This window comes from Theobroma cacao, chromosome 5, assembly GCF_053813885.1.
Source record: "Theobroma cacao isolate CCN51 chromosome 5, ASM5381388v1, whole genome shotgun sequence".
Lineage (NCBI taxonomy): Eukaryota > Viridiplantae > Streptophyta > Magnoliopsida > Malvales > Malvaceae > Theobroma > Theobroma cacao.
This window is the reverse complement of record NC_142643.1, coordinates 2,985,237-3,007,546: the sequence shown is the minus strand read 5'-3', so window position 1 is coordinate 3,007,546 and position 22,310 is coordinate 2,985,237. Positions and strand designations below refer to the sequence as shown.

At 34.9% G+C, this 22,310-nt stretch overlaps 3 protein-coding genes across 3 annotated transcripts; 2 read left to right on the top strand and 1 right to left on the bottom strand.

The window, feature by feature from the left end:
• The first annotated feature begins 6,385 nt into the window (after positions 1-6,385).
• Positions 6,386-11,149, top strand: LOC18597965 (cytokinin riboside 5'-monophosphate phosphoribohydrolase LOG3). Its single transcript, XM_007027280.3, has 7 exons — positions 6,386-6,706; positions 7,400-7,497; positions 7,663-7,693; positions 8,370-8,469; positions 10,113-10,183; positions 10,278-10,421; positions 10,890-11,149. Exons 1-7 carry the CDS (start codon positions 6,587-6,589, stop codon positions 10,980-10,982), a joined length of 657 nt encoding a protein of 218 aa, XP_007027342.1. The 5' UTR covers positions 6,386-6,586; the 3' UTR covers positions 10,983-11,149.
• Positions 11,150-15,744: 4,595 nt separating this feature from the next.
• LOC18597964 (laccase-11) lies at positions 15,745-17,943 on the top strand. Its single transcript, XM_088806330.1, is given in 8 exon segments — positions 15,745-15,852; positions 15,964-16,115; positions 16,232-16,298; positions 16,300-16,477; positions 16,566-16,711; positions 16,814-17,234; positions 17,237-17,722; positions 17,816-17,943. Coding segments are annotated over 8 exon segments (1,686 nt in total).
• A 716-nt stretch (positions 17,944-18,659) lies between these two features.
• LOC18597962 (Phototropic-responsive NPH3 family protein) lies at positions 18,660-21,629 on the bottom strand. The gene is made up of 4 exons (XM_007027276.3): positions 21,563-21,629; positions 20,871-20,940; positions 19,501-20,721; positions 18,660-19,287 (listed from the first exon to the last, which is right to left on the bottom strand). Exons 1-4 carry the CDS (start codon positions 21,619-21,621, stop codon positions 18,742-18,744), a joined length of 1,896 nt encoding a protein of 631 aa, XP_007027338.3. The 5' UTR covers positions 21,622-21,629; the 3' UTR covers positions 18,660-18,741.
• Positions 21,630-22,310: the final 681 nt, after the last annotated feature.

Sequence of the window (22,310 nt, the reverse complement as noted above, 5' to 3'; positions counted from 1 at the left end):
GCCAATGGCCTTGACTTGCTGCGAAGTGATATGGTTGAAAAGTCTTTTAATAGATTTTTGAGTGATTCAAGATTCAGTAATCAAGCTTTATTGTGATAACCTATCAACCATTTATATTTGTAAAAAATCCTATTTTCCATGAACGTACTAAGCATATCGAAATGGACTGCCACTTTATACGAGAAAAAGTTCTTAGCAAAGTAATTGAACCTGTTCATAGTTCAACTGAAGATCAAGCTGCAAACTTGTTTACCAAAGCCTTGTTGCCAAAGTAGTTCCACAAACTACTTAGCAAGATGCATGTTCATAATATACACATGATTCTTAAGGGGGAGTATCAGCAAGGATGAGTGGTTACAAATTGAAATGGCAGCTTAGTTTGAGTCTAGTATAGCTTGAAACAAAGCAAGATCGTGAAAAGGAAATGCATGTGTTTGTCACATGGTTGGTTCAATGTCAAAATTGTAAATAAAGTGACTCATGTTTATTTATCCATTTTAGTTACTTTATTTTTACTATTTTGCTTGTAGTAAAAGAGTTGTTAGTTCAATTAAGCTTAACTAATTTTTCCTTCTAAGCTTTGTTGGTTGGTTAACAGAGTATAAAACTCTGTTGTACATTCAGTTCGTTTTACAAAAAATCTGGTTGAGAATTTCTCACATTTTGCCTCCATGGACCTCTCTAGATCTAACAATAGTAAATGTTGACATTTACAGATAGGTTATGCACGTTAACTTGGTCTCACAAATAATTGTGTGCTTGTCCACGTCTAAAATGTACCATTTCTTATTGTCTTCATATCCCCTCTTGATCATTTGTTTTGCACTGGATTTAATGTTGCTTAAACGCGGTTTTAGGTTAGGTTTGGGTCACCTCCAAGCCCCTCTCTCTCTCTCTCTCTCTTTATGCATGCCTTTTCAGCATTCGACATTGATCATCAACAAAAAGTTCATTTAAGGATAGGTCGGTTTGTGTCAACTAGCTACTTAACTAGTGTCACCCTAAAGATTGTTAATACCGATAAAATGTTGTGTCAATCACTTATTTGTCCATTAATTATAAAAAAAATCGTAGTACTATATTGATAAACAAGATATGAAATGAAATAAACTGTATTACTATAATCGGAGGTGTGTATTATCTCGTAGAGAAAAGAAAAGAATGTGAAAATAAAAATGCGAAAAAAGAAAATTATGAGCACACAACTTTTGAAAGCACAATGCTAACATCATTTTGTACTTGGAAATTTGATTTAGCAGTTAAGGGTAGGGTCAATTGGTTGAGGAAAAGAAAAGGTCAAAAGGACTAACCGACTCAATGAATGGTGTGCAATTATACATATTAGTACATGAAACTCAGAATTTTCTTTGTTTTTCAAAATTTATGCTTTTGTTTTTGGGAGAGACAAAGGGGCCCTTGATTTGTTCCAACTTTCTGAAACCATTGAAAAGAGAAAAAACAAATACAAAAGAAAGAAAGAAAGAAAGAAAAAGATAAGATGGAAAAAGGGATTCTACGATCTTGAAGAAAAGCACATTCGGGTAACGTGCTACATGTCGCTTCCTGCTGGGGGAGTCAAAGCAGAGGGAGACATGGAAAATCAATGTATTGTATGCAATACTTTTTTGGGTTGCTAGCAGTAATTAAAAAAATTAATTTTAGTAATTAATTCATTACTTTTTAAAATTAAAATTCGAGTAAATTCACTGCTAAAATTAATGTTTTTACCAACAAACAGTTCCTACTAGTAAAATTTTATCGATAAATACCAACGAAACTCCGATTGAATCCAATTTATTAGTATTCAGAATGTAAATCACTCCACGGTAAGGTATGTAAAGTGCACATCAGAACATGAGATCAAAGCAGTCCATTCATCTGATTCGGATATAAGTTTTCATGGAAAATAATGAGTGGAATGGAACAGTTCTGGGTGCAACATCCACTAACCTGGGGCCACGTGTCACCTCAGGGAGATGAAGCAAATTATGTCACTGGACAAGAAGAAGATGGTACTGGACAGCAGGATCAATGGAGGAAAAAAATTTCAACGGGCAGGCCTTTTCCTTTTTCCCTGAGGAAAAGCATATGAGTGCATCTGATTGTGCACTTCAAGTTGAGTGTTGGATGACAAAAACAAGTTGCCATGTTCTAGACTGGAAAGGAAAAACAAAAACAAAAAAAGTTTGAAACTGAAAGCTTCTTTTTGAAAATGTGAACCAAAATGTCAAATATATATATATGAAGTTTGGAATTTGAAAGCTACTGCTCTCCGGTTTCTGGATTTTTTGTAATCTCGCTAGTTTGTTCTCTTTTGCTTTCTTTTCAAAATGTTTAATAAATAAATATATATATATATATATATATATTTTTTTTTGTGTGAATTGTGCCTGCACATGTACGTACGGAAAGACAAAAACACATGCTTTATTTTGTACGACCTCATAAATTCATCGACTAGAAATCTAAGTAGATTCTTGGTGACCAAGTAATGGGCTCTATATATAGAATTACGAGAGAGGTGTAATCTCTACGTGAGGGATGAGTTTTGTTAGGGAAACATTGGGTTACTCGGGGTAGGGTTTATTCCCTGAGTTTCAACACTAGAGAGCATGAAATTAGATTTGTTTTGGGGTTTGGATTTAGTGTTTGTGTTTGGATATTTTGTACTTTTTGTAATCTCTACGGGTATAGTGGATTTTTCTCTCTCGTTCATGCATGTAGGCAAAAGATGTTGAACCATGACAAATATTATCTCTTGCGTAATTTATTTGTGTGTTTGATCTCGGTATTGAATACGTTTCTTCTTGAAAATCTCAACAAATTGTATTAGAGTTACGGTGAGAGAATTATCATGATAGAGGATCATGAAACACGAATGATGATGCAAAGGTGATGGTTCGAGAGATCAGACACACGAAAGAGGAGATTTGCTATAACAAGATGCAATTGCAGGTAGAGTAATTCTAGATTGATTCAGTGGTTTTCCAACAAAATTCTGGATCAGGGGTTATGGAAGATTTGAAGGCAGGTGCAGATATTGGGTTAAAGGAATGGAGCACATCAAATATTTAGAAATTTTCTCAAAATCTCTAAAAGGTATTTATACTAATTTTTTACTCACGGTAAGTGGTACATAATTTTAGAGATAAATATACTTTAAAAAGTAAGAGATTTTAGTGGTAGAGATTCTCAATGATCAAGTATCGGGCTTTATAAATGTGGAGTAAGTCTTAACCCTTAACATTACGAGAGAGAGATAATTTTTATGCGATCCTTACATGAGAGATGAGTTTTTTTTGAGAATTACACAGGGTAGAGAAATGTAGACAATAAATATCTAATCATATTAAATATTATCTTTTATGATTTATTTCTGTATTGATCTCGATATGAATACATTTCATTTGAAGATTCCAACATGACGGTCCACGCTGTTTTGTTTCCTCGATTATACTTGCAGAAGAAAATCTTGTTAGTTTCTTCTCCCACTAGTACTAGATTCATCCACCAGGCACGAAAATATTCACTTGAAAACCAAACGATGGTGAAAAAACCAAAGGAAACATGCAATGCAAGACAAAGCAAAGAAACAGTCGTCTCCTGAGCAAATTAAAAACCAACCTGTTCAAGAAATCTGTGCAGTTTAGGCAAACAGCTCTGCCAATTTTAACACCGTCCATATAATATATTGCTTTTCAACAAGATTTCTAAGACACACATATCTTTCCTAGTTATGGGACTCTGTAACAAAGATGCAAATTTTACACATTGGGAAATGGAGGGTGATAAAGGAATGGGTCGGGTTGTGGTAGGACCGGATGGTGTTGACAGATCCTCATCTCCAGACCTTGGCTCGGCAGCTTCCTGCCCTGCACAGACAGACAAGCATCAATTTTCCCAAAATTTTCCCCCTTTTTTATGTTTTACAAATTCCTATCTGCTGCTCACTGAAATCTCGTTGTGCACGTTTCCGTTATGCAAAAATGGGGTCTCTACTTGCACAATCTTTTCTAGCATTATACGACTCTTATTAGCTGGCTGACAAGAGAGATGGATATATATCTTTGCCAGAACTTATTCAGACGTAGCTAAGTTGGTGGCATGGCCTGTACAGGTTTTTCTGTCTGCCACCTTTTCCCTTCTTCCTCTTCTCCTTGGCTTTCTCTCTTATCATAAATCTCAATCAACATATGATTTTTCGGGACTAATTGTGGAAATAATGTCGGTTACTAACAACCTTGACACTAAATTATAGGTTTACAGGCTTTCTGTCACTATCCATTTTAACAGGGTGATATTGCAGGTCATATGTGAAATTTATCTCCAAAAGCTTCACTGTTTTCTCACTTCCTTTTGGTTATAATCATGTACAGATATGCCCGTGTCTCGAATGGGGCGATCAATTTTTAGGATATTTTTACCACCAATAAGTGCCTGATTGCCGAGCTAGAGCCCGGCAATCCTAGCAGCAATACCCTGCTTGGACAGAAAGTATGGGGTTGGCAATGTTTGTTTTAATAACATGCATGATTCCAATTTTCTATAACTCAAGTCCAAAGAAAAATGTTAAGCACTCCCAAAATTTATTATTTATACATCGTGTCATTATCCTTTTTACTTTTGAATTCGGACGATTTAGTATTATTTTAATTAAAATAATTAAATGAAACAAGTTTATCAAGAAAAGGAAAATTTTAGTTAATAGAAAAGGAAAACAAATTAATATTTAGGCGCAGTACAATTACCTATACATGCGGGTTCAAACACACAAAAACATGAGTTAAATGCGCATGCAAGCATGCAGGAGGTAGACATAATTAATTAATATATATGCTCAATCCCCTATTAAGCAAGAAGTAATTATGGGTTTATAATCTCTAAAACATAGGGAGTGGGCAGGAATTGGACAGACAAATGAAAATTAAAAAAAAAGTGAGCAGAAAGAACAGCTAGAAAGGCCAATTTTGGGGATTGGGGATGTTAAATAGTAAGACCCACAGTAGTTTAAGGAGAATAGGCTCAGTTCCTGCAATCCTGGCAATTGAAGTAAGAAAAAAATAAAACAATTGAGCTAATGCAGCAGAAAGACCATAAACCTAACAGCAAATTAGCAACTGGGGGTTTGTTTAACATGTGTAAAAATGATATTAAAATGGGGTTGGGCTTGGAGAGGGAGAGAGATGTGATAGGTGGAGAAGAGAGGAAATCAAGATGGGTTTGGGGGACAAGCATGCTTGGAGAGAGTGAGGGCTGGGGGATATGGGGAAGGGAAGGGCAGCATGAAATAAAAATCCAATGTTTCCTTTGTAAAGAACAAGTGTGTCTAGCAAAGGAGAGTGGATGAGGGTACAAGGTGATAGGCCATAACCCACTAGTGTTTTTATTCAATCATCCATGCACAATGCTCTATACCACCATCTGAGCCTCTGAATTTACCCATAACTTGCTCAGAAATTGTGTGTTTGTGTTGCAAAATAAATATATTCATATGTTGAAATGACCATTTCACTAGGATTAAAGAAATATACCATCTCAGAATGTCCATGCGTTGCCTTTTCTTGGAGGGATAAAGTGTATGAAAAAGCTTGTCTCTATAGGGTAGAAAGACAACAAGCTGATTAATTAAGTGGGGAGTGGAAGTCTTGTTAAATCTTTGGTTCAAACAGTAGAATTTCCAGCAGTCCATCCACTCTCTTGAAAAAATAACTTCAATCCTATGATAGGTTGATTGCTCTTATCTTCCATTGCATGGCCTTATCAGTAAACTGAGAACCAAGCCCTTTTCACAGTTTCACTCGTTCACTCTGCATAAACCAAATGTTGTGACATGTATAATACAGTAAAATGTCTTTGCGTAAATGAGTTTCTTTTTGATATACATTGTTTGATTATAAAGTGTAACTGAAATCATCTCTATCGATAACTCAAAATCTTAACAAATGATACCGTTTCATTCATTAAATATATGATCAAATTAGACAATAAATTCTGAACACAGTATTAAACTCGTAACATATATATGAACACATTGATTTCTCTAAAATAAAGTTAATGAAGTCCATAAAGGGTAATCGCTTAATGTTAAACAAAGAACACCGCTCAAGAGGGAAGCGTTACAGAAACAAGGTCACATACCTTGCAGCTGGACTAGGAAAGACGAGGGAAGCTGCATTTCAATTACCATAAATTTTGCTAAGACAAAAAAACCAAAGAGCGCTTGGAAAATATAAATAATACTAAACAATAAGTGGGCCACGCGTGCCAAGGTTAGCTAGCTGTGTGTGTGTGAAGAAGCGTGCTATGAGGTACTCACGTGTGGGAAGGTTTTATATATACGCATGAAGAGAATGCACTCAATAGAGTAGAAGTAGTAGTAGTAGTAGTAGTCAAGCAAGAAATTTTTAAGCTTCTTTGCTTTGCTACCTTGCATTGTTTTCACATTGATACGTGTATAGAGTAGGAAGCTAAGAGACTGAGCTAGAAAGAGATATTCTTGGATTACTTAGCCGTTTTTTTGGTTTTGTGAGTAGGCAAAGTACACACAAAAAAGAAGAAGGTTGTGACAAAGAAGGAGCGATAGTTAATGGAGATGGAGAGTGAAACACAGCAGTCTAGATTTAGGAGGATTTGTGTGTTTTGTGGGAGCAGCCAAGGCAAGAAGAGTAGCTATCAGGATGCTGCTATTGAGCTTGGCAGAGAATTGGTATTTAACAAAAAGCTCTGGTTTTTTTTTCTCTGTTTCTTGTGGTCTTTTACACAAAAAAATGGGACTTGTTTTGCTTAAGGTTTTTGTTAGAAGCTTGTTTGTTACTAATATGGAGGAAATGGGTTCTGGAAGAAATCTTTTTCAAGTTGTTTATAGCTTCAAACTTTTGTTTACATATGGTTGTATCGTCTTGTATACAGTTTTTTTTTTTTTGTTTGTAGCTTGTTTGTGAATTGGTTGATGGTATCTGGCATTTTCAAAATCCCCCAAGTGTTTAGCTTTTGTGCTTTTTGGTTGTCTCTAGCTAAGCATCTCTCTCTTCCTTTCTCTAAAGTCCATGCCTCCTTGGTAGGAAACTCTAATGGTTTTTCAGTTTTTCTCAATGCCTATTCAAGAGGTAAATTTCATTGTGTTAAGTCATTAAAAGTTTGGAAATTTAATGTACGAACAAGTACTAGTGTGTTGAATGAACAGGGAAGCATCCTTTTCAAACTTATTGTTTGGTAGTCTTATGAATATACGCTGAAGAAACATTGGTTTTGTCAAACGCGTTCATTATAGATACAGGCTTGAACTTTGAATCATAGTCTCATTGCCTCCTTAACATGCTTCCTTTTTGTACTCAAAAAGCCTCTCATGCTAGGACTTTTTAGTCTCTTTTTGAGCTGACTTGTTTCTGTTCTTTTGCAGGTCTCAAGGAACATTGATCTGGTCTATGGAGGAGGTAGCATAGGCTTGATGGGTTTGGTTTCACAAGCTGTTCATGATGGTGGTCGCCATGTCATTGGGTAAGCCTCATTTAATCATTTTTTAAGACATTCGAACAAATTTAAGAAACAAATTCAGTGAACTGGCTTTCATGTTATCGATAATTTGTCTTCCCCATTACAAAACTATCCTTAGTTTTGGTTTCCATTGCAACTGATTTTTGTCATGTTATTGTCTCTCTGCAGAGTTATTCCCAAGACGCTCATGCCTCGAGAGGTATGTCTGCTACAGCCAGGGGAAAAAAAAGTCTGTTGAACCTTATTTAAATTGAAAAAGAGAAAAAGAAATGGACCTACCTACAAGTTTCATATTTTTTTTCTTTCTTTTCACCATTCATGGTGTTAGATTTTTGTTTATTTCTTTTCAACCTTACCTTTTTTCTTTATTTCTTTTCAAATCTTGTTTTCTCTCTTGGCTTTTGCTTCTGTTTTCCTTTCTTTTCTTCCACTTTGATCAGCCAAACTTTTCTCCTTTTTCTTTTCACTGTTGTTAATTTTTAATATTTCTTGTTTGGTTTTCTACATTTGCTGGTTCTTTGATGAAGACCTGTGCTCGATAGCCTTATCCACAATATTACTGGGACAGTTGCAACTTGCCACTTTACCTTTTCCATTTTCATAAAAAATTTTGGGATCACAAGATTGGTTTTTTCTTGTGTTATTTTTCTTTGTTGGCCTTTTCTAAAATTGGGGTTTTTTTTTTTTGCATTTATGTAGCTAAAATATTTACTGGCTAGTGGCTAGGGACATTGCTCAGTGTTGAAGTCTTTGAATTAAGTCCACTATTCCTGCAACTCTCATCATTGCTTCACTGCACAACACTCGAAATCTCTCTCTCTCTCTTTCTCTCTCCAGATTTCAGTATTCTTATTTGTTTTCTGTGCCTTTTGCAGTTAACTGGTGAAACAGTAGGGGAAGTGAAGGCTGTTGCAGATATGCATCAAAGGAAGGCAGAGATGGCTAAGCATTCAGATGCTTTTATTGCCTTACCAGGTTAGTATAAGCCCCAGTCTAGTTTACACCAAAATATCAAGGCAAATCAAGGAAACTTAAAGCTATCAGGTGCTTTTACTTCACCAATTTTAGCATGCAAGATTGACCATATCTCATGATTATCACACTTGAGGATTGCTGAGTTCCTCTGTTTTTGTCTAATCTTTCAGTTAAGAAAAATTTAAAAAAAAAAAAAACAGAAAAAGAAAAAGAAAAGGAAAGAAGTTTAAGAGGGGATTGTGACCGTCCCCTGAGTCAAACACAAACTATAAACAACCGTTTTCCTTCCAAATCATGCAGCCTTGTGAAGAAAAGCTCTTGCTTTTCCTATCTAAATCCTGATGCAAAGACTGGCCTCCTCATTTACCTTTAGATTGCTCATTTGACGTAACTAATGTTTCCGTGTTGTACTAAAAGATAGTTTTAGAAAGGGTGCTATTCCTTGGGCAGGGCAAGTCAAAATATTAACACATGTGGCTGTTATATTTTGAGACTAGTAACTATTTTTGTTATTGGCTATGCTGTGAAAGCAACTATGTGAAGCCAGAGTTATCAAAACTTTTGAATCTTCTCCTACAGCACAGACCCCAAGGCATGATTAGAGAGCAACCCTTCAAACCCTAGTTCTTGACCCATCAACATCTTACACTGAAAATTAGACCGTCTGAGGAACTCTCTTTCCTGAGCTAGAATGCTTTTTCTCCTCTGATGTTTTACCCAAAGTCTGTGGTGTTACAGTGCCCCCTACCATATTAAGAGTGGACATCCTTAAAACTTTCACTAAAGAGTGTTTGCCAACTAGCACCTGCAACTAACAGGGAATCCTATTTACCTCTTTCAAAAGGCTACTTTTTTTAGTTCTTTTTAGCTTTGAATTCTACTTGTGTCTTGATACTTGATAGTTATCCTGGATAGAAAGGTGGAGGATATGCAATGGCAAATCGGTCATTTTATTCTTCAGATATATTGTCCTTTGCATGTTACCTAACCCCCAAAAAAAAATCAACTGGAAAAAACTTTGTAAGGTGATAATGAGGCAGAATGAGAGCCATTATGACCTGAATGGGTAGGCAGAGGATTGTGCCTCTATTTTCACGAAGGATGGGAGCAATAAATACCTTGTTTTTGGAATGTGGAGAAAAGTGAGGGTAAATGATACTCTAGAAACTCCTTGTTGTGCATGCCATAAATGATAAAACCATGGCTATCAAAAGACAGGCAGTTAAAGTGCACTTTAAGTATCCTTATTATTACTCCTTAGTCCCAGGCATTGCACTAAACTCCATATTAGCATAGCAAACAGACAGTTAAACTCTGTTCCTTTACCTTTTCATACTTTGAAGGTAATAATTTATTCTAACCTTATATCCAGTAGTTTCAATCCTATAATGTCCCCCTTCTCTTTTTCTTTTTGAATTTGATTGGATAACTGGAATCATAGATGTCGTTGCTTTGGAATACCCTTCTGTATTTTCTGTCTATGAATCATGTTAGCCACGATTAAAATTTGCCCCATAGAGTGACATGATCATTTCTACAATGAAAGGCATCAGTAGTTAGGTGCTAAGTTATCCCTTTTTCAGCATTACATGATCAATTGCAAACTATAATGGATGGACAAAACTCATATAAAATGCCTGCAGGTGGTTATGGAACTCTGGAAGAACTGCTTGAAGTGATTACCTGGGCTCAGCTTGGAATACATGACAAACCAGTGCGTCCTTGTTTTTTCCTTATATGCTGATGACCCTCACAAACTAATCCATGCAACTAATAAAAATAATGCATGATTTTCCACTTTCTTTCAGGTTGGCTTGCTGAATGTCGATGGATACTATAATTCATTGCTTTCTTTTATAGACAAAGCTGTGGAAGAGGGATTTATTAGTCCAAGTGCACGCCAGATCATTGTATCTGCACCTACAGCAAAGGAGTTAGTAAAGAAATTGGAGGTATAAATTAAAGAAACTTCTTCATATGTGCTATACCTTCATTATGTAAAGTGCATATATATATCTCTTTCAAACAGTTTCTTACTTAAGGAGTCATACATGTTCCATACATATGTTCTGTTTCTAGCTCTGGTCCCCCATTAGAAAAGCTTATGATTTACTGAAGAACATGACCCACTAATAGCTAGACATAATGGGCATCTGGAAATCTCATAGCCTCAAATTACACCTGAAGTCTTTTTCTTTGGGCTTCTTGCCAAGTGTTAAACCAAGGATAAATATTTGATGGTACCTAAATTTGAAACGTAGTTTACTTTAGTGATGCCAATAAAGTACACTGATATTTATATTTAATTCAAATTGATATGTTTGTGTCATGTGAAAGTGTACCCACGCATCATATCTTTATCCGAATAAAACTGTTCCTGCAAATGATGTCATGTTTTTCATGTCAACTTACCATTACAGGAATATGTCCCCTGCCATGAAAGAGTTGCTTCAAAGTTGAGTTGGGAGATGGAGCAGCTTGGCTACTCTAAAACATATGATATATCTAGGTAATGCGTGGAGTGCATGAAGGAGAAGGTAGATGGAATTTGGAAGGCTCTAATTGAAAAAGACTCAAAAATTTCCTTTAATGGGGGAATTCTTTTTGTAAATTACTGCTATTGACATCATACATGAACTTGAACCTTCTCTTTTAGTGGAAAAATTGATTCTCTTTTAAATTGTAAGTACTAAATGCTTATGAACAGTGCCCTTTAAAATGTTAACTAATTTGTATCTCCACTGGCTTTTATTTACCTGATCAATCATTTTAATTTATCAATTTCTTCCTCCTTCACTTTTGGAGATTGTCAACAAGAAAAGTGTGAGACTTTACTTTTTTTGGCATATAATATAAATTATATCATGGTTTGTTGTTAAGAGTATCAAGGAGTAGGGCAAAATGTTCAGATGAAACTGTCAGGACTTCTGTCAACTTTTTAGCATCTTGATTCCTGAAGCTTTTCTCTAAGTCAGCTTTGATTTATTATTTGAAATTCATAACACTCAAGCTCTTAGTGCAAGATCAATCCCAGCAATTCCATTGATGCCTTTTGCAGTTCTTTTAGAGCAAAATTAACCCAACTTGTTTTGCATTGTTTCCTATTTGAGTGACATGAACTGAAACCAAGCACTCAACAGTCTAAAGGCTTGGCATGTGCTGTTAAATGAACAAAACCAATGATGATCCAACACCAAGGGCTTTGTGTTATCAATTAAGTGAGAAGTGAAGGGGCCATATCACGCAAGAAAACATGTCCTCAGTCTGTGTTCAAGCTTTTGGTTTTGCTGCAAAGGTTTTGAGCTGGGGACACCCGACAGGACTAACCCAACCGACGACCAATAACGGAAGGGGCCAGGTGGTTTAATGGAAGAGGAGAGAGAGGGGGCCCTTTGCTTTCACTGGTGAGAAGAAATGAATCCCACTACCCGTCCCGCGAGTGAGTAATATCGCATGTGTAATGTGGGACAGATGCTACCGGAACACAAGGGAAGGGGAAGGACCATGTGCCATGGACATTTTAGGACATTATGATTAACTTAAGTTAGGTCCCAGTGTTCATCTCACAAAAGCTTCTGAATTGTGATTGATGGCATTGCTTTGTGCCATTAGTTTGAAGATTCACCTAGAGAGCATATGGTGGTTGGAGAGTCACTTCCCAAGGGTTCTGAGGTTGCATTGGCTTCTATGTGAATTCAATAACCAAACTGTAGGATGTCAAAAAAGGCTGTCTACTTGGAATGTTCAATTTTCCATTCAAAACGTTGCTATCAGTCTTTTTTGCCCTATGTTAGGGATAATCCAACCTAAAACCTGTCGTCTTAGATTTCCTTGCATGTATTATTAAGAATCAAATCTACAACATGTTGTTTCCAAAACGTTTTATCAACACTCTAATCTGTTTTTATGCAAGAAAAATTCATGGATATAAGCTCTGTCACTGCAAGAAAGATCAGTTGTACTACTTTCTAGCCTATAAGTAGACTCGTCCAATTCAAGCTTAGCATGTGAAAATCCCTTTTACAAAGTCTACTTCTTATGTTTAACTCTATCATTGTCTAATTTTCCTTTAGGAAAAGAATAAAAAGGACAAAGAGGCCGTCCAACATAGAAAGACATGCATGAGGAAAGTTAAGCTTAAGATTGCGATTGGAAGTGTTAGAACAGGCTCATGATATTAAGACAAGAAATATATCAACATCCATGATGCTTGGAGGGATAGCCCTGCTGGAAACATTGCATGTGAAATTGTGAAAGAAATTTCAAAGAGAAACAACTCCCCATAGAGTAGTTCCCAACATGTTCTTTCCATCTTCCTTCCTGGTTTGTTTCTTCAGCTTGGGAAAACTTCCCTGGCAAGAAATGGTAGGCTATCAATCATTCCTTTTTTTTCCTTCACAAAAACCCCATAAAATTCTTCTCAATCCTAATAGTAATGGGTGTAGTAACAAATTTTTTGTTCTACATTGCTCTCTCAATTCTCATAATGTCTCATACTATACTACTATAAATTGAGTTACATAAATTTTTGTAGGGTGAGATTCTTATTAGTATATCATTTTTGAAAATAAAATAATGTTTCATATATGTGTAGATTTAACTTTATATACGTGGAGTTTTTCTCTATATAAGTTTGATTAAGAATTAAATGAAAATATTCAATCCTCGCTCATTTTTTTTATTTTAATTTCTTATTAGGATTATGAAAAATTATCCTACAAACTAACAGACAGTCACATGTCCATTAGATCATAATTAAACATAATTACTAAATAAACATGAAACATCTTGATAAATCCACTTACAAAAGAAAAAACAAACACCCCTGATTTAAATAATAGTATAATAGCATGAACTATTGATCTTGTAAGCTGGGCCAGGCCTCTAAAATTTTTTTGTATCGATGGCTAGAACTGCATGACTAATAGCGGTGGAGCCTGGGTCATAAGGTTGGCCAGCCCTCTTGTGAATTATAGACCAAGACAATGGAACCAGGCTGTTTTTTGGCCCATGGTTTCCCTACCAGTCAATCATTTCCTTTCACCACCCACAAGAGCTAAGAAAGATATTGAGTTTCAACTTTCAACCATGACTTCTGCATACATACTTTTATCTTTCATACATAGGCTTGGACTGGGTTCAGGCCTTTGACATGAGCCTTTGAACCCAAACCCAAGCCTGATTTAAGAGCAAGAAAAAGAAAGTATTTGAACCGTTTTGTTTAGCTTTGATTATTGTCAAAGAATGAAATCAGAAATGTGATTTAAGCCCAAAGTCAGTGGACACAAAACCTAACTCTTTACCTCAACCTCCCACTAGCTGTAGCCCAAACGAATGACTCTTCTTTTCTCACTCTTTTGCTATGTAACCCGTATGTGAAGTTAGAGATGAGTAAAATCAAATTCAAATCAATTGTCCACTTAAATTAAATAAGATCTAAGTAAAATAGTTCGATTTAATTGATCTATTAGATCAATTAGTCTAAAATATTTGGTCTAATTAGTTTTTTGATCGGTTCTCGATTTTAAAAATTTTGGATCAATTCATCCAAAAAACTAAACTAATTTTATATATGTATAAAATATTTTTATATATATTAAGAAGAATTGATAGTAAAGTTAATTAATAATATACTTAAAACATATTAGGGCATTATATGTACATGTACAAATCATAATTATAGTAATTTATATTAGTTTTATTTATTTATTTATAATCTGTATTAATGTGAAATTACAAGTTATATATTTTAAATGATATAACTTTTATGTTAATATTATAATCTATGATGGTAAATATCTTACATATTAATATATTATAATTATTACACTTTAGTAATGTTTCGTAATATAAAATGTTATGAACATATATATAATTGTATAAATATATTATATATACATATGTTTAATTTATACAAAAACATTATTATAATTTATAATAAATTTTATTTATATGATTACACTTAATAGCTTTATTAGTTATCATCTTAGATTTTATAACATATTGTTTATAATTAGCTATTATTTATACAACCTTTGATATAAAACATTATAACATCTAAGTTATGTCATTAATTTCATATATATATATATAATAAAGTCATATATTATATATATGTTTAATTTATACATAAGCATTACTATAACTTATAAAAGAATTTATTTATATGATTACACTTACTAACTTTATTAGTTATCACCTTAGATTTTATAATATATTGTTTATAATTAGTTATTATTTATACAAACTTTGATATAAAATAATTTAACCTATAATTTGTATCATTAATTATATAAATATATAATAAAGTAATATATTATATATACATATATTTAATTTATGCATAAACATTACTACAACTTATAATAAACTTTATTTATATGATTATACTTAACAAGTTTATTAGCTATCACTTTAGATTTTAAAACATATTGTTTATAATTAGTTATTATTTATACAAACTTTGATATAAAACATTACAACATATAAGTTATATCATTAATTTCATATATATATAATTATGGATGAAGTTTATAAGTTTTAAATTTATAATTTGTAAAAAAATAGGGATAAAATTTTGATCCATTGGTCCAAAACCGGACCAACCAAATTAATTTTATGTTTAGTAAGTTTGGTCTTTTTTTATATTTAGTCGATTTTGATCAATTTTTTAAAAATGATTGACCCATTTGGTCTTTAAGTATAGTGGACCAAACCACCCAATTCACTTATTTGCTCACCCCTATGCGAAGTTCGCAAGTAAAACAGGCAAAATGTGGCATCTACAACAACCAGCTTAATGCTTATGTTACAAATTTAGAGCAATTGGATTAGATAATCGGTCACTTTCTACCACCCAAAAGTTTCCACCATACTTAACCTCTTTAGGCAAAACCAATAGCCAAATTTTTGTGGACTGCTTGTTACATCTAGCTGTTAGAATTCTGATATGTAGAGTGTTGAAGATGGGCATTTTGTTATCAACTTTGAGGGTATTCCATTTTTTTTGTTTATTTTTCCACATATAGTTAACAAACAGTACATGGGTATCTCAACTTCTTATGAAGTTGCTTGCAAGGTTTGTGCAGCCCTTGCATTTATTTTACCTAATGAACTACAGTTTTGCCAACTTAGAACTAACAACCCTCTCCATTAACCTACCTTCCATTTCTACTAGTATAAGTACCAATGTTCTTCTTGCCATTCCAACACAACAATCATCATCAGTCAGGCCTAAAAAAAGGGTCATTTTTCTGATCAGCAGAAAAAAGGAAAATGGCAATGCACCCTGATAGCTACTTGGGATCGTTGTCTCTCATCTTCTTTTTTGCTTGGTTTCTGACTTCTCCAGCTGAAGCTGCTATGAAGAAGTATCAGTTTGATGTGGGTGTTTGCTGTTATTCTTCTATATGTTTTCTTTGACTATAACTTTCTTTTCAAATGAAAGTTAAGGTCTTTATATAACTCTTCTACTTCCTTTTTCTTATAGATTAGATAAAAGTCAAGAATGTGAACAGGTTGTGCCATGCAAAACCGATTGTCACAGTGAATGGAAGGTTTCCAGGACCAACCATTTTTGTAAGAGAAGGAGATCGAGCTCTTGTCAATGTCACCAACCATGCACAATATAACATGTCTAGTCATTGGTATGTCATCTACATAAGTTTGTAATCTAGCCATTAGAATGCACATGAAATTTAAGATTGTGAATTCACAAACAACAATGTTTAAATCAACTTCTATTGTTTTTGTATGTATGCAGGCATGGCTTGAAGCAATTTCGCAATGGTTGGGCTGATGGACCGGCATATCTAACACAATGCCCTATCAAAGACCGAACATAGCTACACCTATAATTTTAATGTCACAGGACAACGAGGAACACTATGGTGGCACGCACATATTTTGTGGTTAAGAGCTACAATCTATGGTGCCATTGTCATTATGCCAGAAGAATGAATCTCGTATCCAGTCCCTCAACCTCATCTAGAAACTAAAATAATCCTAGGTTTGTAATTGAGTTTATAGTCACTAACAAGTGAAAGTTCTTTGAAATTGAGATCTGGAATATCTAACAGACTAAGTTTTATCTGTAGGAGAATGGTGGAATTCAGACGTTGAAACACTTGTAAACTAAGCCAATAAGTTGGGGCTACCAGCACAAACCTCTGATGCTCATACCATCAATGGGAAACCAGGGCCACTATTCCCATGTTCTAACAAACGTAAGTTTTAGCTTCATGTTTTACACTAGGAAAAATATTCTAACTTATGGTTAATTTTCCAAAATATAAATGTTATGCAATGTGACTTTGTGTCTCTTTTAGATACCTTTGCCATGGAGGTTGAGGCAGGCAAAACTTACCTGTTAAGGATTATCAATGCTGCACTCAATGATGAACTGTTTTTTGCAATTGCTGGTTATAACATGACTGTGGTAGAAATTGATGCAATCTACACCAAGCCCTTCACAACCAGGGTTATCTTAATTGCGCCAGGTCAAACAACTAATGTACTAGTTAAAGTTGACCAACCTCCAAGCTAATACTTCATGGCTGTCAGGCCTTTCATGGATGGATCAGTTCCTGTGGATAACAAAATTGTTACAGCTATTCTACAATACAAAGGCATCCCAAACACAGTTCTACCCTCTATGCCCAACTTGCCTGCACCAAACAACACCAAGGTCGCCTTGAACTATAACAATAAACTTAAAAGCCTAAATACCCCACAATTTCCAGCAAAAGTCTCGCTTAAAGTGGACCGCATCTTTTTTACACAATTGGTTTTGGTGCAAACCCATGTTCCACTTGTCAAAATGGTACACAACTCACAGCTTCAATGAACAACATAACCTTTGTGATGCCAAAGATTGGACTTCTGCAGGCTCATTACTTCAATATCAAAGAAGTGTTCAGAACTAACTTCCCTGACCGTCCTCCGGTCCAATTTAACTACACTGGTGCACCACTTACCGCGAACCGGGGCACTTCATTAGGAACAGGGCTAAGTAAAGTGGCTTTCAATTCCACCATTGAGCTGGTATTACAGGACACAAATCTTCTCACGGTAGAGTCACACCCATTTCACCTTCACGGCTTTAATATTTTTATCGTTGGAAGTGGTGTTGGAAACTTTAATCTTTCCAAAGACCCTGCTAAGTTCAACCTTGTGGATCCTCTGGAGAGAAATACAGTTAGAGTACCAACTGGAGGATGGACAGCTATTAGATTCAAAGCCGATAATCCAGGTAATTTCTTTCACATTAAAGATCTTATAAACAAATTAACTCTAACATGATTCCTATTTGAACATACTCTGGCTCTTGTGACTGCAAATGCAAGCGTTTGGTTTATGCACTGTCACCTGGAGCTGCATACTATGTGGGGTTTAAAGATGGCCTTTGTCGTTGAGAACGGGAAGTCACCGGAAGAGTCTATTATACCACCACCAAAGGACCTTGCACCTTACTAAACGATGGGAAACGATTTGTTAATTCTTTCTTGATGGAGAAACAATTCTTTACTCCTAGATTTTATGTATGTATTTCATCTTTGTTTTCTTGTAACAAGTTCCCCTGCAGTAGTTTCAGGCCATTCTTTTAGGGATGGAATGTCCTAAGATCAAAATGCTTTATTTGAGATTGTTTTAAGGATACATGAGACCCCATTTATGTGATACCAAGTTTCATCAATGAAGCTTTATATTTCAAATAATCTTGTCATTTTTCTTGACAAAAATGCACGTGGTATTGAATATTGATCGGTTATTATGATGGAAAAATCTACACAAATAGAAACCTTGAAGAGGTCGTGCTTCCTCTATGTTAAATACAGACACTTGTCAATTTATTAAATAATATGAAATGCACCATAACTGTTTAGGCTGCAACAAACAGAAGCTAGCACAGAACAGTAAACATTTATATCTCGAACTGAAGTATGGAAAAATGATGCAAAGGCGTAGGGAATAAGTAAAAAAATGGTCTAAAAGGACAAGACCATTCTAACAGTATTGCAGGCTTGCAGCCTACTCACCTTCACAATGCTTCAACATTTGGAGGTTTCTAACTTAATAAATAAAACTGAGTTTTAGCAGTCATACAAAAGCCTATGACTTCAAGCTTAATAAATAAATCGAATTACAATCTAATTTGTTAAATAATACCTAAAAGAACCTGTTATTTAATCCACAGACAATAGAATCAAATTCTTGTTGCATTCAACATCAAAAGGTAACATGATAAAAATGCAAAGAAAAATTAGTTTCCTTTTAATTGACCTTCAAACTTCCAGGAACCACCTCAATATTTTCATAGTTTTGTTGTCTGTTCATGGATGATGGGGGTGCTCTTAGATTGGTAGGCTTTGATCCCTTTGAACAGCAAGAATGTGACTTCTTATTGAAACCTAACCTTCTGGTGAAATTCCTCCAACTTCTCTTTGTCTTCACCAGTTTCTGCAGCTCCTCTTTCATACTCAAACACTCCTTTTCAAGCTCAGAAACTCGATGCTTCACATCATCTTGACCACCTGTAGCACAATCTTGTGCAGAGTTCATAGTATAAGAGCCATCATTTTTTAGGAGTCCAATGTTTCCATCAGGATTTTGTGAGTTTTCGAGATTGTCAGAGACAAAGAACCAGCTAGAAATTGATGTACGTAGTCGTAGTTGCTCAAAGAAGAGGACTTGGACGATTACTCGAAGAGGCAGCCTCTCATTTTGGGCTGCATGTGTGCTGGCTTCCAATGAGAGCTTTTGACAGTTCATGAGTCTGCAGAGTTGCTCTCTCTCAAGATCTGTAATCCAAGGATGTGCCTGCAAATGTGAAGTATATTGAAGATTCAGGATTAGTACTTTGTTTTCTTTTTTTTTGGTGGATAAGTAATTTAGAATTCATTCTTAAGACCTGATGACACATAAAATGAATTTGGGTTCAAATTTATTAAGAATTTCAATCAGAATTCCATCACATTGTGAAATTGATTTCAAAGCAGAATAAACAAAATAGAAATAAGTTACGAGGACTACCTTCAAGTACACATCAATTGCATGATAAAGGCCATCATCAAGTGGTCTTGCATAATCAGGGATGGTAGCAGCAAGAGCCTCAAACTTGGGAAGCTTGAAATTAACATCTGGTGCCACTTCTGCCAAAAATCCGTCCATCAGAGTGGCCACCATTGTCATGGGTGTCAATGAATCAGATCCATTCATTAACTGTGCCTCTTCAACTATGCAAGGAGGAGTTGTTATAGCTGCAGCTTGCTCTACTAGCATGAAATGATCAAGAATTCTCTGAACACAATCTATATCATAAAGTGTCTCTGAGTAACCCATATTTGGTATGAGCAAGTCCACAAGTAAAGCTTGATCTAACTGGGCTCCCACCCTCTTCTCCAAATTTTCTTTGCATGATGGACTTGCATGCAATACCATAGCAGTACTAAGTAGTTTAATCAGAAACTTGGAGGATGTGACTCCCTTCTTATTAGGAAGTAACCCTACAATCTCTTCCAGGAGAGCCCTTTGATCTGCTTCAGAAGGGTTGGAAATAGTTGTCCCAGGGTTAACATGGTTAGCATCATTGAAGCTTGATTGCCTATTCATCAAGGGGAGATACCTCCTAGCATAGTGTACCACAGATGCAGCGATATTCTCAGGCCTCATGCCTCTTGATTCAATAGCTAAAATCAGTCTTTTATATAGTGGTAAACTAAGGAATGATACATCTTCGTACCACCAATCCTCACCTGTAGGTTGTGTCTTGGTTGCAGTTGATATCCCATTCCATAAGCCTATATTTTCTGGACTTTGCTTGGGAACCCGTCCTGGTAAAGGCCAGTTGAATAAGCTTGGGTCTGCACAAGCCTTCATTGCCAAGGAATCGATGCACCTTGAGACAATGTGAAGCTCTTCAGCATACGGAAGAACTTCTTCACATGTTTCAAGAGCTCTAATTGAATCTGCCCAATTTCCGAGTACCTCATTAAGGAAAGACTCTGTTTGCATTACAAGATTTCCATCTCCATAATCATCAGTCATTTGCAAATACTCTGCAGCACATCTAATACTGACTACATTTAGTGCGGTGAGCTCTATTTTTACACCATAGCAAAATTTGGATATAAGTTCAAAGGCTTTGGCTCCACCAGGTATATCATTAAGTCTTAAACTAAAACTTGATCCATCACCACTGGAAGACTCTTCAATAAGCTTTGATAGTAGCCCACTTCTTGAAAGCAATGGAAACTTCAATAGATGCCAAAATGAGCCCAGCATAGAAATTATATTAGCCACATTGAATGATTGATGAATAAAAGTAAAGAAAACCACATAGATAAAAGAACTCAAAGGTACGTAGCCATTTCAAAGAAAAAATATAACTGAAATGAACACACCTTGTGGAGATGGAAAGACATTTCTCCAATGTTAATGCTAACATCACTTGGAAGTCCAGATGTGCAGATCCTGAAAAGCAGGCACCATAATTGAGATCCATGAATTTTTAATTCAAGGTAAATCAATATCCAAGAAACCTTTATTTTTCTCTTCCTATTACACTTTTTATGGTCTCATTCTTCTCTTAGAATGACTATATAAAGAAGAACAAGAAAGCTAAGTCCTTTATATCACCCACTAGTTGAATGCTTGTTTGAATAGTCCACCATTTGTTCAGTCTTAGAAGCTCATTTAGGTTAAGTACTTCTCCACATATTGCCTAACACCTTAAACAAAATTCTAGTTATAGAAATTAGAACATAAGTATGTATGATAAAAACCAACATTTCACTCGGAGTTCAGGCATCATTAACACTCCAATTTTCGGTTTAGATACAAGCCAGAACCTAAAGAGAGTTACAATATACTTTATTCCTGTTTTAATGAAGCCAAGAAGGAAGACAAAAAGATTTGAGCAGATTTAAATAATTGATAAAGACTCTAAAATTGACATTTTTCCAGTTGATTAATCAAGCTAACATTCCATATTAATTCCAAAAATATCCTTCCAATTCACCACAAAAACTCACAGTTCTTTACAGCTTAGAAAATCAGGCCAACCCCATTTCCCAACGTAAATAGAAAAGCTTACCAAGAGTGACCTTCACGGTGAAATGCTTCAGACTTAGAACCCAGCCTCAAGAAGGCCATTTTTCTTTCTTTTTGTAATGCAGTTTTAAAATGGAATGGACAAGTTACCAAGGAAAATGGAATGGACAAGTTACCAAAGAAAAAGAAGAATGAATGAATGATATCCTAGAAAGAAGAGAAGAAAGAACCTTTCTCAAAGTGAACAAAGTGGTTCCTGAAAGAGAAAAAAAAATAGTAAGTCAGCGAGTCTAAAGCAAAAAAGTGAAGAAATATAAGGAAGTAGCTCCAGTTGGCTTCCTCAGAAGTTGGCACTTGACTAGGATTTTTCATTCATTTTCCCATGCTTTTAGTTTCACTATCTTCACTCTTATCATATCTGTCAGTTTGCAATTTGCATTTACCACATTTTTCACGTAACAATTAATCTCTCACAAAATTTCAACGCTTAAATTATGCAATTAATCTATATATTTTGTCAACATAGTACAATAATTTATAAAATTTTAAATATTTATACTTTCAAAATTAATAATGTCAGTCTAATCATTATTGGTGGTAAAATTTTTTCGTTACTGTTTTTGATATGTTATTTTATTATAAGTATTGAATTTGAGACGTGATAATGGTAAAGTAAAATTAAAAAATAATGTAATGATTATATTGATGTGATGTTAGCTTTTAAATTTAATTTGTAATTTTTAAAATCAATTTTGACGAATCATTTATGAATCATATTTTTTATTTTTCTT

What these genes read in the sequence shown, in the direction of transcription:
- LOC18597965 (XM_007027280.3), top strand. Translation starts at nt 6,587, where the DNA reads ATGGAGATGGAGAGTGAAACACAGCAGTCTAGATTTAGGAGGATTTGT. An exon ending in GGTGGTCGCCATGTCATTGG is followed by an intron (nt 7,498 to 7,662) that starts GTAAGCCTCATT and finishes GTCTCTCTGCAG; the next exon opens with AGTTATTCCCAAGACGCTCA. An exon ending in TTGGAATACATGACAAACCA is followed by an intron (nt 10,184 to 10,277) that starts GTGCGTCCTTGT and finishes ACTTTCTTTCAG; the next exon opens with GTTGGCTTGCTGAATGTCGA.
- LOC18597962 (XM_007027276.3), bottom strand. Translation starts at nt 21,621, where the DNA reads ATGGCCTTCTTGAGGCTGGGTTCTAAGTCTGAAGCATTTCACCGTGAA. An exon ending in CACCGTGAAGGTCACTCTTG is followed by an intron (nt 20,941 to 21,562) that starts GTAAGCTTTTCT and finishes CCTGCTTTTCAG; the next exon opens with GATCTGCACATCTGGACTTC. An exon ending in TGTCTTTCCATCTCCACAAG is followed by an intron (nt 20,722 to 20,870) that starts GTGTGTTCATTT and finishes CATCTATTGAAG; the next exon opens with TTTCCATTGCTTTCAAGAAG.